The sequence below is a fragment of the Lepus europaeus genome, chromosome 3, assembly GCF_033115175.1.
Source record: "Lepus europaeus isolate LE1 chromosome 3, mLepTim1.pri, whole genome shotgun sequence".
In the NCBI taxonomy this organism is placed as follows: Eukaryota; Metazoa; Chordata; class Mammalia; order Lagomorpha; family Leporidae; genus Lepus; species Lepus europaeus.
This window is the reverse complement of record NC_084829.1, coordinates 43,253,610-43,268,317: the sequence shown is the minus strand read 5'-3', so window position 1 is coordinate 43,268,317 and position 14,708 is coordinate 43,253,610. Positions and strand designations below refer to the sequence as shown.

Here is a 14,708-nt window from a genome sequence, read left to right as displayed (position 1 = left end):
TCTCGGACCCTCCTCTTCCTCCCAGCTCCAACCCCGGCCGTTGTAGGTCCTGGGGCAGAGATGAGGCTGGCGGCCCTACATTCACGGTTCGGTTGGTGGCAAGGAGCAGGCCCAGGGCCTGGGCACCAGGGGCCATGCCTGGTCCCCGCCTGGCACGAGCTGATTGTCATTCAGAGGAGCTCTAGGGGAGAGCGAGTGGTCCCCCTCCGCCCCCTCTGCTGGACCCAGAGGGCAGTAGCAGGCCTTGGGAGGGCCTCGGGTTGACAAGGAGGGCTGTGGCCAGAGAGGTTTCCTGAGTGTTCCGCGTCAGCGTGGCCCGGGCCCCTGAGCCGCTCCGCAGCTGCCCAAGCCTGCTGATCTCCGTGAGGGGCGCAGCCGGCACCACCAGCCTGTTCCCCGGCTCGTCTCTGCAGGCATCCTCTGGGTGGCATGCGGGGACCTGTCCTCCTCTTCCTCGGTGTCGTGCTGCTCTCTGTGGCTCAGGAAAGGACACAGGGGCCAGGCCAGGGGCCAGAGGCTGAGGGTGGAGGAGGCCTGTCCCACTGAGGCAGGGCCAGCTGTCCCTTCTGCAGCCAGTGTGCCTCTTGCCCCAGATGTCGGCAGTTGGAGCCTCTGATGAGGTGCAGTGAGCTCTACGGGAGCCAGGACCCGAGCGGAGGCCCCACATCCACTCACAGGGCAGCACAGCCATATGGGCTGGGGTTAGGGCAAGAGGGGCCGGGGGCTTAGGCTGGGCACCATCACACTGCACACAATCTGCTGTTGGTCGGTCTGTCTGCTCCTGCTCGGCGTGCCCACCACGGGACAGGACCGACGGGAGGACCCAGGCAGAACCCAGTCCCAGACTTTTTAAAGAGCCAGCGCAGAGAGAATGACAAGCAGCCACTCCCCACCCGCACTGAACTCAGGCGAGAGAGAACTGGGCTGAAACCGCGTGCGCAGGATCGAGGTTAGATGGCAGGAAGGACTTCCTGAGGGTGAGGGGCCCTGCGCACTAGATCTGGGGACCAAGGGAGGGAGTGAAACCTTTCTGAAAGACCCCGTCCAACTCCTCCCCACTGCGCAGGAAGGCAGCCCGCACACTCCCACAGCTCCACTGAGACCCCAGCTCCCGGCGCAAGGAAGCTCCCCCTTCCACCCTTCCCTCAATAATCACCTGTCCACGACCTCCCACCGCGTGCCGAGGATGGAGCTGGCTGCGGGGCGGGTCAGAGCTGCCCCCTCACACCTGAGTAGGCCCGTGGCCCCAGCCCCACCTCCCCAGAGAGCCCCACCACCACCACCAGGGACCGCGGGGACCCAGAGCGGGAGCCTCTGCTTCCGTGGTTGGAAGCTGCTTTTCTGGGAAGAGGGGGCTTTGGCTGGAAGAGGGTGCGGGGGAGGGGGGGCAAGGTGCCGCGGCGGGTGGAAGCAGAGGTCCCGGGAGGGTGGGGGGCGTGGAGAGCAGCGAGGCCTGGTGGGTGCAGCGGAGTCCGCGGTGCGAAGTGGGCCTTCCCCGGGGCGGGGCGGAGGGAGCCGGCTGAGCCTGCCCCGCCCGAGGGGCGGCCCGAGGGGCGGAGGGCGCGGCGGGGCCGGGAGGCGGCCCCTCCCCACGGCGCGGCCGCGCGCGCGCGCGCGCGTCCTCGCGGAGCGGGCGGGAAGCGGGGGCCGCGGGTGGCGCACGTTGGGCGCGTAAGGCTGTGCTGGGAGCGCTTCCAGTGTGGCCGGCTGCGGGCGGGGGCCGGGGCGAGGGGGCCGCCGAGGGTCGCGGGCGTCATTATCTGGCCCCGGCCCGGCCCTCCGCCACCCCCGCCCGGCCTTTGGTTGTTGCGCGCTGAGTCTGCAGTTTCCCTCTGGGTCCCTTCTTGGGGCCCCCCGGGGAGGGGGTGCTGTCAGGCGGGGCTCGGGCCTGCAGGATGCCCCGGGTCGGGGCGACCCCGGGCCGGGCCTGGTGCGAGGGGGAAGGGCTCTCTTTGCGGGACAGGGACTGGCTCCGAGGGGACGCGCTGGGGTGGCGCGGGGCGGAGGCGGGAAGGCCGGGGCTGCGGGGAGCTGAAGGCCTGGCGCCGGCCTGGGCTCTTCCTGGGCCGGGGCTGCGGCCGCCGCCGGCGGGGTGCTGTTTGGGGCGGATGTCAGCAGTAGCGGTCGACCCTGGGGGCTTCTGCGGCTGGAGCCTGCTTGAGGGGGGAGGGGGGGTGCAGGGGGCGGGAAGCAGGAGGAAAGAAGAGGCCAGAGAAACACAAAGGACAGACATCTTCAGAATCCTCCTGGGCCCTGGGCCTCAGGCCTCCCATCCTCAGAGCGGCCGGGACCAAGGAGCCGGGGCACAGATGGGTAAACTGAGGCCTGGTGCCCACCCCTAAGGCAGGACCTCCTGGGGCCGCCCTCTCCCAGGCGGAAGAGGCTGGAAGAGCCTGTTCCAGGCTTGCTTTGAGGACGCTGCCTCCTTGCAAAGCGATTTTGCGTTGTAATCCATAATACACCTGTGTCTCTATCAACATGAGATGGCGTTTCCTTGGAACTCTTCAGAGCTCTGGATTTTATGCTTTGGCTTGGGAGGCCTCATGGCATCCCAGAGGCCATGTGGGGACCCCACTTCCCCAAGCCTGGTGTCCCCAGTGCCCTCCCCCACCCCCAGCCCCCACATGCTTATGATAGCAGCCCCTGGAGCCCAGTGACAGGACTGGGACCTGAGTCACGTGGGAGAGAGCAGAGTTGGGCCTTGCGGTCTGGTGGAAGCCTCTGGTCACCCCCTGCCCACCCTGGGGGCGGCCATGGTTTCTCACCTGCTGGTGATGGCTGTGTCAGACGCTGGGGCCGTGCCGTGGGGTCTGCTGGGGGTCTGCTGGGCTGTGGCGGGCACGGGCATGCGGGTGTTGATGGGGCGGGGAATCCGGCTCCGGGTGGCAGCTGCCCGCCCGGCCTTCCTGGGCAGGGCGGCGGTGGGCTCCGAGGCCGGCGTGTCCTCCTCGGAGCCCGTGCCCGAGAGTGTCTCAGAGGCACGGCGCTGCTCCTCGCTGGAGGAGGACGAGGCCCCCGAGGCCAGCCGCAGCAGCAGGTGGCCCTGCCTCTTCTCCATCACCAGCCGCGCCAGGTCCTGCTGCGGCCGGGCCCTCTTGCTCCACCGCTCTTTGGCCGACAGCGAGCCCGAAGGCTCCGAGCCCGTGTCCTCCTCAGACAGCAGGACAGGGATTCGGCTCCTGGGGCGAGGGCCCGGCACGGCGTGGCGGCTGGGAGAGACGGTGGCCACTCTCTCCAGGCCTGGCTCCAGCGGGGACACGGGAGCTGGCCCTTCGACAGGGGCCGGGCCATTGGGCAGTGAGTCTGTGGCCACCTCTGAGCGGGTTTCCCCAGGCGGGCCAGACAGGGGGCAGCTCTGCACCTCAGCCCCGTGCAGCCCTGGCCCCGCGATGCCATTCTCCAGGGGCACTGGGGGCCCCTCCTCCACAGCGCCCCCACCCGCAGGCACCTCCACACCCAGCTCCCCCCCAGCGCTGAACTCCTCGGGCCGAGGGCTCTGTCCACCGGAGCACATGACGTTGAGGTGGGTTTTCTCTGCAATGTGCACGAAAGTCCTCTCGACTTTGGTGAAGGGTGAGGAGGTGACTGCCACGCCCCCTGTCCCTGCAGTCACCGCCCCAGCCCCAAGCCCTGCCCCGGGCCCGGGGGGCTTGGCCTCAGACTTGAGGACAGAGGACAGAGTGCCCGGCTCAGACACGTCCAGCTGGCTGCCGGTGGGCAGGGGCCGCTCGTGCTGAGGCGTGAGGGCAGCCAGGGTGCCCAGGTCAGGGTCCGGGGCCAGCTCGGCCGTGACGGGCGACTTCTTCAAGTCACCAGGGGAGACGAGCACCAGCGTTTTGGAGCCCTCCTCTGGCTCCAGGTCCCCGTCAGCCATGGAGGCCCGGCCTCTGGACTCCCTCTGATCGTCGGCCAGCAGCGTGGACGGGGCACCCTCCTGGCTGCGGTCCGTGCTCCTCTCGCTACCCTCACTGCTGGAGCCACTGCGCGGCCCCAGCTCCTCCCCCAGGCCCACCGCCTCTTCCTCCTCCTCCTCTTCCTCCTCTTCCTCCTCCTCCTCTTCTTCCTCTTCTTCCTCCTCCTCCTCCTCTTCTTCCTCTTCCTCCTCCTCCTCTTCCTCCTCTTCCTCCTCCCCGTTGGCCTGAGGCTGATCAGGGGCCAGCGGGACCTGGGGGGCAGTGAGCAGCATGTGCGAGAAGCCCACCCTCCGGACCCTGTTGAGCAACCGTGCCCGTTCTCGGTAGTCGGAGAGGTCTCTCTTGAAATCCTGGTAGGGCAGGCTCAGAGGCACAGCTCGGGGGAGGCCGTTCACCTCGAACGGGGGCGCCACGAACACCTGCAAGGGCACACACAGGGACCGCTGAGGCCACCCACGCTCTGGGGCCTGAGAAGACCCCCGCCACTCCCTCAGCTGGGGGCCCACACACGGCCCGGGAATGCCTCGGGCCTCGTGCTCAGAGAACCCCTGATGCACCACGGTGGCCACCCCAAGGTCCCAGGCCAGGACTCGGGAGGCTTCTCTGTCTCCCTGCTCTTTCGGGTTAAGCTTCTCCTCCCCTCACCGTGTGTATCCTGAGCCCAGAGTCAGCCGAGAGCAGGACATGGAAACTGGGAGCCCGCGCGGCCCCCATCGAGGTCAGCTCTGCCCTCTACAGAGGGCAGCCAGTGTCCTGCGGTGGGCTGGCCCACAGGTGGCCCGCCCTTGCTGCCACCTCCCAGGGTACCACAGTAGGGCTGTCCTGCATCCTCTGGACGTGCAGGCTGGGCCCCTGCAACTCCAACACCCTTCCTTCCTGCCCAGCGGCCACCTGCCAGCCAGGAAGCTGTCCAGCCCCACACACGTTACTTAAGGTTAAGCTTTCCTCCTCGACAGTGTGATGGCCACGCCCATTCTTGCTTTTCCCAACCCCTTAGCCTCCTTCACCTGGCCGGACCACCTGACCAGGGCCTCAGGTGCTGAATCCCCTTCACCGTCTTGGTCCCTTCTCCGGCTCTGCCCTATTCGATCCACAAACACCCCTAGGCACCCACAATGCACGGCCCATCGGGGCTGAGGGGGCCGCATGCCTCAGCGGGATGGGGCCAACCGTGTCTAGCACTTTGTTAGCCTTTGGGGCACACCTGCCAGGGACACCCTGGAACCTCCACCCTCGCCCATGCTCTCCGCCAAGCATTCCAGGGCTACTAAGCGGTTCCCGCATTCATCACGGATCTCACTGTGGGCCAGAGCTGCCTGGGGGCTCCCTCATCCCCACTGCTCACATGATAAATTCCTACGCTTCCTGCAAGACAAGCTGCTCTTCGCCAAGTTCTGCTTCTCCACCTGGTTCTCTCTTCTGTGAACAGAACCCCCAGAGTGCCTTTTCATTCGCTTGTCTTTTGTTCTTTCACTCACTCAAGCAAGAAGTAGTCCTTGCACGCTGTTATCCTGGCTACGATGTGATTGGCCAGGAATCTGGAGAGTGCTGAACCAGGCGGACAGGTCTTTTGTCTCTGAGGGAGTGCAGCGGAGCCAGGCATGCCCCACCAAGGCCAGGAGGGGCCTGCACATGGCTCCCGCCACCCTCACCTCCTACTCCCTGCTCACTCACCCTGGCTTGGAGATCATCACCCGCCACCTCCCCACCCACCCACCCACACCACAGAAAAGCCTGATGCCACTCCAGGGGGCCACAGGGTAGGGGACAGAGAGGGGCTCCATGGGCTCAGGCTGGCCAGGGCAAGGCAAGACTAGCTCATCAGAGCCCAGGGGAGGACCTGGTGGGGATGGCTATGAGGCAGGTAGGCCCTCAGCGGATCCCAGCTGCCCTGTTGGAACCATGCAGGGAATTCCTTAGACCTCTGTCCCTCTGCATCCAGGTGGGCTTCCTCTTCTCCTATGCCGTCCATTCATTGAGGTTCATCTGCTCCTGCCTGTAGCAGACTCTAGGCAGGGCCAAAGTGTGTGCCAGGCCTTGCCGAGTCCAATTACTAAGGCTGAAGGCTGGAGACAGTGGCTGGGCAGAGACAGAACTGTGAGCCCTGGGTGAGTGCGGACCAGGGAGCAGGTGCTGGCTCTGAGAGCCAGGGCCAGGCAGGCAGAGGGCCTGGAGCACACCTCTCCTGTCCAGCTCAGCACTCACCTCCCCAGCACGGGGCACATCTCTCACGGGGAGAGACTGCCTCTGACAGCACCAGGTCACCTTCCCCCTGGAGAACCTCTACCCAGCTCTCCTGTCCGCCTCCCCGCACCTTGAGCATTCCTGCCAGAACCAGCCTTTCTTCCGCCATCCGGCCAGACTCTAGATCCCTGTCCCACAGTGCCCGCCATGGATGATGGGAGCTGGGACCCTCTCCCCGGCCGTCTCAGAGCCCTCCATCCCTAGCGCCCAGACAGGGAGAGAGAATGGGAGCTGAGCTCTTAGTCGTGAGAACAGACTGAGAAGCAAGGCCTGGGGAGAGGCACAGCCTTGGCCCCTGGCCCTGGGCTGCCCGGTTTCCTCACCAGCCCCCCAAGCTGTGTTCCCTTGTGGGCAACCTCGGACCCTCTGCCCTTCGGGAGGGCTCTAAATCACAGAGTGGGGACAGCTCTGTCCTCAGGGGTGCTGCGACCCCCACACCAGCCTTGGCAGGCTGGGCTTTCAAAGTCCCTCGGCCCCTCTCCCATCTGGGTCTGAGTCCAGGAGAGGCAAGGGGGAGGAGTTCCTCCCGCTTCAGACCACAGCCTGAGCCTTACCCTGCATCTCTTGGATGCCCAGTGGCTGCCCAGTGGGTCATCCATCCACCCACCCATTGGATCAGTCGTCAGTAGCCCTGCATGCTTCCCTCTGAGGCCTGAGAGTACACCGTGGCCCAGTGCTGCCTCTGAGGCTCGCCGGATGCCAGCAGGGGGCTGCAGTGGCCTGGCAAGCTCCCAACCGTGCCACCTTTTAAGTTCCCAGCAGCAGCTGGGGTGCTTCTTGAAAGGGCAGAGCCCTGGCTCTCATCTCCCAGCTCCCAGAAACCTGGCAGCTTTAAAGCTCCCTCATTATAAAGACAAAACGGAGGCGATAGCCCAGGGATTTTAAACGGGAGTGTGCAAAAGGCAGAAGGGTAAGGGCTGGAGCACAGGGGGAGCAGAGAGAGTGCCCAGCGCAGCACCCACCCCCCACCCCTGCCCCTCCACTGAGCCCAGGCCAGAGGCAGAAGTGAAGGGAGGGGACAGAGCAGACTCTGACTGTCCCCTGATGCTACCAACACTGGGCTCTCAGCCTTGGGACCAGGTTGCTCCGTGTCCCCAGCCCGGGTGCCCACACAGGGTACACACACCAACTCTTGTCTGGACCCTGGCCAAGCCTAGACACTGGGCACTGCGCAGCCACCCACAGTCCCAAGGTCCGGACAGGGAGGCTGAGAGACAAAAGCTGGAGGGTGGGGCCTGGCACTGCCCCTCCCTCACGGGCAGGAGGGAGCTCTGTGCCTCCCCAGCAGTGCCCCTCTTCCTCCTCCTCTTCCCCCTCCCCTTCCCTCAGAAACTGCCTGGTGCACACGTCCCCAGCCTCACCCCCAGCCACGTGCTCGCTCACTACCTATGCGGGCTGTGGGGCTGTGGACTGGAGCCTCCATCAGCACTTCTGCCCCCAGCGCCCTTGCCCAAGCCGTTACCTGTCTTGGTCTGCCTGGTCTCCAGGCTCACACATCCCTGCTTCTCAGCCCACACCCCCGAGGGCTGCCTGTTGCCACCCTGGGTCCTCGCAGCCCTCACACTTCACCCCAGAGTCCCAGTGTTCCTGACTATCCATGCCGCAAGCCCCAGGGCGGGGCTCAGATGGTAGGGAGCAGGTCTTCTAACCACCCCCGCGTGGGGTGGGGTAGGGGTTGACCGCCTGCCCTTCTTTTCCCCTATACTTGCTTTAGGCCCAAAGGGAAAAGTCCTCCCCCTTTGGCAGAGCCTGTGTGGTGGGCCGGGGACACACAGAGCCCTCCCTCCCGCCATGCCTACTGAGATGTTGCTACAATTCCTTCCTTCTTCACCTGCCACTCACTCTTCCTCTGTCTTCACCCGGCTATGCATCCCCGGGTCCTGCACAGCCCAGGAGCTGGCTCACGGCCTCCAACCTGGGCTTTCCTCCCCTCTCAAACTCCGGCTTCCAGAGTCTGACTCCATAGAAAGAGATCCCCCACCCCTAACCCTCCACTCCCCGCCACAGGCAATCTGGAATCTGGTCCCAGAGACCCCAGTGCACACTTGGAGGTCTTCCCCCCACCAAAGTCCAAGCAGGCCCAAGCCTTCTGGGGTCTGGCGGAGCTGATCTGTTCACCTGGAATGCCACTCCCCTCCAGCCCCGAGTCAGCAGCAGGATGGCCCCTGCCCTCCGTCCAGCCAGGCCACCACGCAGCTCGGGTTGGGGAGGGTGAAAGAAAGCAGGCGGAGGCGCGCGTTCCTGGAAGGCGTCTTTAATCAGGATTTGGTAGTACACAAGCTCTCCGGATTGTCTGCATTAACATACAGGGACTTAAAAAGGCACAAGATCCCTGGCACAGCGACGCGTGACGGCGGGGCGCCCCGCCCCTGCCCGAGCGCGGCCGTGTGCGCGCGGGTGCGTGTCCGTGTCCCACCCCCGTGGCGGCGCCGCGCGTGTGCGTGTCGGTTTCAAGTGTTGGATTTGTACAGTACTCGCAGTCTAGGGGCGGGGGGCTCAGTGCATGCTCTTCTACCCGTCCCGGGGGCCCCCATCGCCGCTATGTACACTAAGGAGGACGCACCCCGGAGAAAGAGAGAGACAGAGAGAGAGAGAGAGAGAGGAAGAAACGAAAAGCGTCCCATCTTCCTGTGTGTGGTTTTGAGTTTTCCGTGCATGCTGAGGCTGGCGGGGTCGGGGGATAGTGCAAGCATATGATACAGTATTATTGCAGTACAAAAGGGGCGCGGGGGTCCACGCGGCAGGGGCGGCTCAGGAATACACCGGGAGGGTCCCCCTTCCCCTCCCTAGCGCTCCCCCACTCCGGTTAGGGAGGAAACACCAGGGTCTCTGGAGGGAGGGCTCAGCCGGGCCCGCGTTCGAGGGGCAGGGGCCAGCCCCTCTCCTCGTTCAATACTGCCGACTCTGAGCGCCCGGAGCCCCGCCCCCCGCCGCGGAAACCCCTCCCAGTGGGGGGCAGAGGTCGACGGAGCAAGTGCAAAGGAAGCAGATGTTGGTCCCTGAGTTTTATTTTCGGGGGTGGGGGTGGGAGGAGAGAGTTGGGAGTAAGGGCATGTTTGGGGACCCCCAGGGCCCTTAGTGATGGAGCGGGACGGGGACGCAGACGGGGCACGGGCTAAAAGGGGGTGTTGGGTGGCTCTGAGGCCCGGGCTCAAAGCCTCGCTCCCCCTCCGCTCTGGGCTCTTTGGCATCCAATTGCAAGGCCAATTATAGGGGGAGGGGGCAGCCCCGTGGGCGGCGAGGTAACAGGAACCGGGGGTACGGGAGTGGGGCCTGCGAGCCTGGAGCATCCGCCAGCTGCCCCACCCCGCGGCCCCATCCGCACCCCGGCCCTGGAAGCACTGCAGGTCCCGCCCCCCACCTGGGGGCCAGGGACCCCGTCCAGGGGCCAGCGACTGCGCGGCTGGAGCCCGCAGGCGGGAAAGCAAACGAAAGGGAGCGCGAAGCGGGGCGGCAGGGGCGACCCGGGCTGGGTCCTCTAGCAGCAGGGGGCGGCGCGGGCGCCGCGGAGCAGCTCCTTACATGGACGGGACGTACGTACATTCGTGGGGGCGCTGGAGGTGGCGGCAGGGGGCCCGCTAGAGTTGTACACCTGCGAGGGGCCGCGGGCTGCCCCGCTGGCTGTCCGGAGAGCGGATGAGGTGTGCGTGCGTGTGAGGGCCGGTGGGTGGGAGCCCAGTGGCGGGCCAAGTTGCGGACGGGCCCCTGCTGCCTGGACTCGCAGCGAAGGCTCAGGAGCCTACTGGCTGCGGACCGCACTGGGCGGTGGTGGGGGGTAGGGGTTTGGGGCTATCTGGGGGGGTGGCCCTCAGGCCGGGCCTCTCCCTTGGGGAGAAGACTGTGGTTAGTGCGGCAAGACGGACTACGGGACTACTGGAGTGGGGCTGGTTCCTGCCTTTTGGCAAGGGAGTGTCCCACTCCCACATGGAGTTGGGGGGTGCGGTGGGTGTTCAGGCCGTGCTCAGAGGTCTCCCCTTCCCTCTCTCCAGGTACCAACTAATCCAAGGGCCGCAGAGGATACAGTGCTTGCTGTGTCCCCACAGCTGGAGGCGCCTCTAACGGTCAGGGCGAATCAGAGCCCCCCACACATACACACTTCATGAGATCCGCCGACATGGCTCTTTCTGCCACCCACCACCACTGCCTGAGCACACAGCACCTGGGCAAGGCAGAGGAGACAGGCAGCGTGGCTCGGAGCTGCCACGACCCTCCCACCCACTGGGCAGCGCCATGTCTCACCCTCCCCCCCTCCGCACCCCTCCACCAAATTGCTAACCACAAAGGGAGACGCTCAGGTTCAGGATATCAGTGGCCGGGATGAGAGTGCCGAGTGGCTATTGCTGTGACCCAAGCTGCCTTGGGTGTAAGTGGGAAGTCTATCAGTTAGTTACAAAGAATAACAGAGCCATTTTCACTACCCCGGGGGGGTCTCAGGACGAAGCCTCTCCTAGCTCTACCAGGAGGACCCCACTCACCATGCAAGAGTTCACGCAGGCATGCACACGCACACACACAGAGAGCACACACCATCCATTCCCACTGGCTGAGAGCTGCCTCTTTGAAGAAGCCCACCTGGGTTGAGACACTGCCCCCCTTGGAGAGCTGCAGCCCTGGGCAGAGTGGGTTGTGGAGGGTCCTCAGGCTCACAGAGCTCGCAAAATGAGTTTGGGTCACCTCTACCTGCAAACTGGTTTTGTTTGGCTCACATGGTAATTTTTCTTTAAAAAAAATTTTAATTAGATGCCAACAATTAAAAATTAGGAGATTTTGCATAAAAACTGGAAGATAGTGGCAACCATCAATGGAGCTGAGGATGGGGGTGGGATTCCCCTGTTGGCCACAGTCTCCAACCTGCCAGGTCCCCGAAGCTGCTTGGCTCCTGTTGATGTGTGAGTTGGTGACACCCACAGGTGCTCAGCGATTTCGCTATCTGCCCTGTGTGGGTGAGCCTGACCCCCGGGATCCCCCCCCCAGCACCACCACAGTCACGGTTTCCAGCACCTGCTTTCTTCCTCTAACCCTCACTCCACCCACCTAACCCTGGAGCTGCCGTGGGCTGCGTGGGCCATGTGCGGTGAGAGGCTGCGTGTCTCTGCAGAGACAGAGTAGTCATTTCAACCGACCCAAGGGGCTCCCAGCGGCCGCCATGGCACGGCAGTATTTCTAAGTGACATATTCTCATTAGTCGTTAATGTACGTAATACTGGGCTTTCCCTCACAGGCCGGCGTGAGGCTGAGATGAGTTAATAGTTGTAAAGTGCATGGATCCCAGCCTGGCACATAAGAAGCGCTGTGTGCCAGTGTCTGTGAAATAAAACAAAAAGTGAATCCCTACAAGCCGCCACCACGTGCAACCTGTGGCGATAAAGCACAAAAAAACAGTTTTCAAAATGCAACAAGAGGTGCAGGCTCTTGGCGGGGCTGGCCTTGGGGAGGCAGGGGGCCGTGCACTGTCTCCACACAGGGTGACGCTCCTTGCAAGATTCTGGCCCCATCTTTGGGGAAATCCTTCTGATACCATCCCTCTCTAGCCCGGGGGACAGAGCCACAGGAACTCGACCCACACACGTGGCCCCAAAAGCCAGAGGCACCCTAAAGGCATACTGATGCTTTCAAGGCTGCCTCCTATTAGCTCGGCGCTTTATGGCTTACAGAACACTCTCTCCTCCAGCGCGGAGGATGTGCAAAAGGGTGCGGTCCAAAGGACTTCGGCCCAAAGGTACTGCAGGTCATGCCCTGTCCCTTGGGTGCCGCTGCCGGGCCCCTTCAGAAGGCTTGGCGACTTGTGTGTCCTACAAGGCTGACCCCAGCGCCACCACCTGGACAAGTCACAAGGCACTTTGGGATCTGACACCACAGATGGCCCTGTGCTCAGGCGCAGGGAGCGAACCCTCTGGAAGAGAGTGCGAGACAACGGAGGGCTTGGTCTCATCTAACCTCAGATGGGAGGGGCTCTGCCCCCATGGCTCACAGGAGCAGGTGTGTCCAGGGCACCGCCTCTACCTGGGGAGCACTGGGAGGGGGCCAGAGGGGAGAGGGGGGCAGTGCCGGGCAGAGAGGAGTGGGGCCACTGTCCGCCCCCACTCCCTCTCCCGTGTGCTTTGTTTCCCGTCCCTACTGGAAAGGTCTTCTGCCTTCTGCCTGGGCAGGGTGTGGTGGATGTGAGGCAGCCCGGAGAGCCATGGAAGCTTGTGTTTGGGGAGCATGGAAAGTGAGCAATCGGGATGGGACACAAGCGTTAGCATAGGAGTCTGCCTTGGAGAAGAAACTTTTGGTCCAGACATCCTCAAAAGAAAAAGGAAAAAGCTTTTGCACAAAGAAGTGGTGTGGCGTGGGGAGCAGCTTGTGTGGACAAGCAGGTCCACAGTGAGAGCCACCCACCAGGAGAGTCTGGCTCCTGGGCCCCACCCACACCCTTACAGCACCCCCATGCTGGGACAGGGACCTTGGGCCCTCTGCTCTACCCGGGACACCTGGGGAGTTGACAGGAGCTGGAACTGGAAGGAAGCAGAGGAGAGAGGAGCCGGGTGAGGGCAGATACACAAGAAACTGCCAAGGACTGCACACACTTGTTCCTGGCTCTCTAACACACACACACGCACACACACATACGTTCATACACACACATGCACAGGGCTGTAGCACTGTGCAACTTCAGTAGGCACCGGTCACAGCGGGGTCTTACACAAATGGCACTCTGAAATTGTGCAGTGCACAACCTGAGTATCCATCCATCCACGGTAGCCCTGTCATGGGCACCGGTCCATGCACTCAAGCACCTGCAGACAGAGAGACACATTCTCACTGAACCAAACCCTCTGCAAATCTTCGCCCCTCCTTTCTTCCTTACAGAGGCACTGCCTTTTCTGGCACCCCCTTCACCACTGCCCTCCTCCCTACGGGGAACGGAAGTGCTAGCTGGCATGGGCAGGTCCCCATGGGAGCTGAGAGTGGGCAGGAATCTGGTGTGCGGCCCCTCCCCTGGCGCCAGCACCCTGGCTGACTTGCCTGCTCTCTGCTCTGGCTTCACGGCCGCCCCTGGGGGCCTGCTGGCTGGGCTGAGCACCCTGCGAGGGCAGGGGCGGGCCCCATCCTTAACAACCACTCTCTCCGTTACTGCTTCCAGACTGGGTCCCTCACTGCCTGCTCTGGGGGCCAGGGGCCGGGCACCTCCACCCGCCCTCGGCTCAGTGGGTGATGGCCCATGATCTTGGGGTTGAGCCCCAGGCCTCCTAGGGTAAGACATGGGAAGGACTCTGTCCCCTCTCCCTCCCCCACCATGACAGCCTGGAGGAGGCTCACGCATGCACACACCCACCCACCCACACACACACACACACGAGGACAGACACTCCACCACTGGCCAGGCCTCCAGCCAGTGCACGAGGCCACATGCCCTGGCTCGCACCAGTTACACCCATGCACACCAAGTGCCGCCCCTCTAGGGTGGATGGGGCCCAGCCAGGCCCAGAGCCCACAGATCCAGCAGAACCAACCCCATGCCAGCGCGCCCCACCCACTGCGCCTCCTCGCCCCCACGCCGGCACAGCGGCTTCCTCTGGATTCTGGACACGGTGGGGTAGGGGGGTGGGGGTGGGGGCTGCAGCCCAGCATCCCCAGAAGTGCACCACCAGCCCAGCCCTCCTTGCACCATTGGGCCGGCACCTAGCAAAGGGCTTCGGTGGGGCGGGCGGGGATTACAGTACCTTGGGCCGACGTGCGGGGGCGGGCGGGGGCCTGTATTGCGTGACGGGGGCGGGCGGGGTGTGAGTGTGCGGTTATTGCGTCCTGGGAAGGACCCCGTGGTCTCTTGCCTGCTCCCCGCCCCCCCGCCCTGCCCCCTCCAGGAGGGGGGGCGGCCCCGCCTAGGTCTTGTGGGTGAAGCGCGCCCACACCTGCTGCAGCTGGGACCGCGAGATGCGGAGCACCGAGGGCACGAGTCTGTGGTTGCCGGCGGCCAGGGGCGCGTGGCGCCGGTGGGGCGCGCGCACCGGGCTGCTCTCGGCCGAGCGGCTGCGCTGAATGAGGGAACCGGAGGAGCCGCCGCCGCCGGGGTGCGGGTAATGCTCCGTCTCCAGCGTGGAGGAGGAGAACACGGAGGACGCCAGTCGTCGCAGGGGGCTGTACCGCGGGAGGGAGTGCCCCGAGAGTCTGTCCTCCTCCAACTGAAAGAGACCAAGAGAGTGGAGGGAAAAGAGGCGTCAGGCACAGACTGGACAGCTCCGTCTCGGGGGCCACCCACCGCGCACAGCCCCTGCGGCGCCGGCGTCCCACTGAGGTCCTGCCTCCGACCCTGGGCGCCGCTGCGGCGCCCCTCCCCCTCCTCCTCCTCCTGCTGGGCACTTCTCACACCGAGGTCTCCTGGAGGAGACCTTGGCCACTCACCTCCTCAGGGAAGCCTTCCCGGCTTACTCCCACCTCAGGCTCACTCCGGGCTACAGGACACCCGCCCCCACCCCAGGAAGGCGGCTCTGCCACCGCGCAGTCGCCAAGTGTGGGCAGCTGAGTGCCGCCTGTCTCTCCAGGTAGGCGCCAGGATCCTCTTGAGGC

General features: G+C 64.5%; 1 protein-coding gene across 1 annotated transcript in view; it reads right to left on the bottom strand.

Annotated features, from left to right (window-relative positions):
- Positions 1-1,756: 1,756 nt before the first annotated feature.
- The window catches only part of TTBK1 (tau tubulin kinase 1), a 32,078-nt gene continuing 19,126 nt past the window's right edge, over positions 1,757-14,708 (bottom strand). Inside the window, exons 13-14 of the mRNA XM_062187500.1 lie at positions 2,766-4,333; positions 1,757-2,153 (exon numbers count right to left, since the gene is read on the bottom strand). Of these exons, the coding sequence (XP_062043484.1) occupies positions 1,757-2,153; positions 2,766-4,333 (1,965 nt within the window). The remainder of the gene's footprint in view (positions 2,154-2,765; positions 4,334-14,708) is intronic.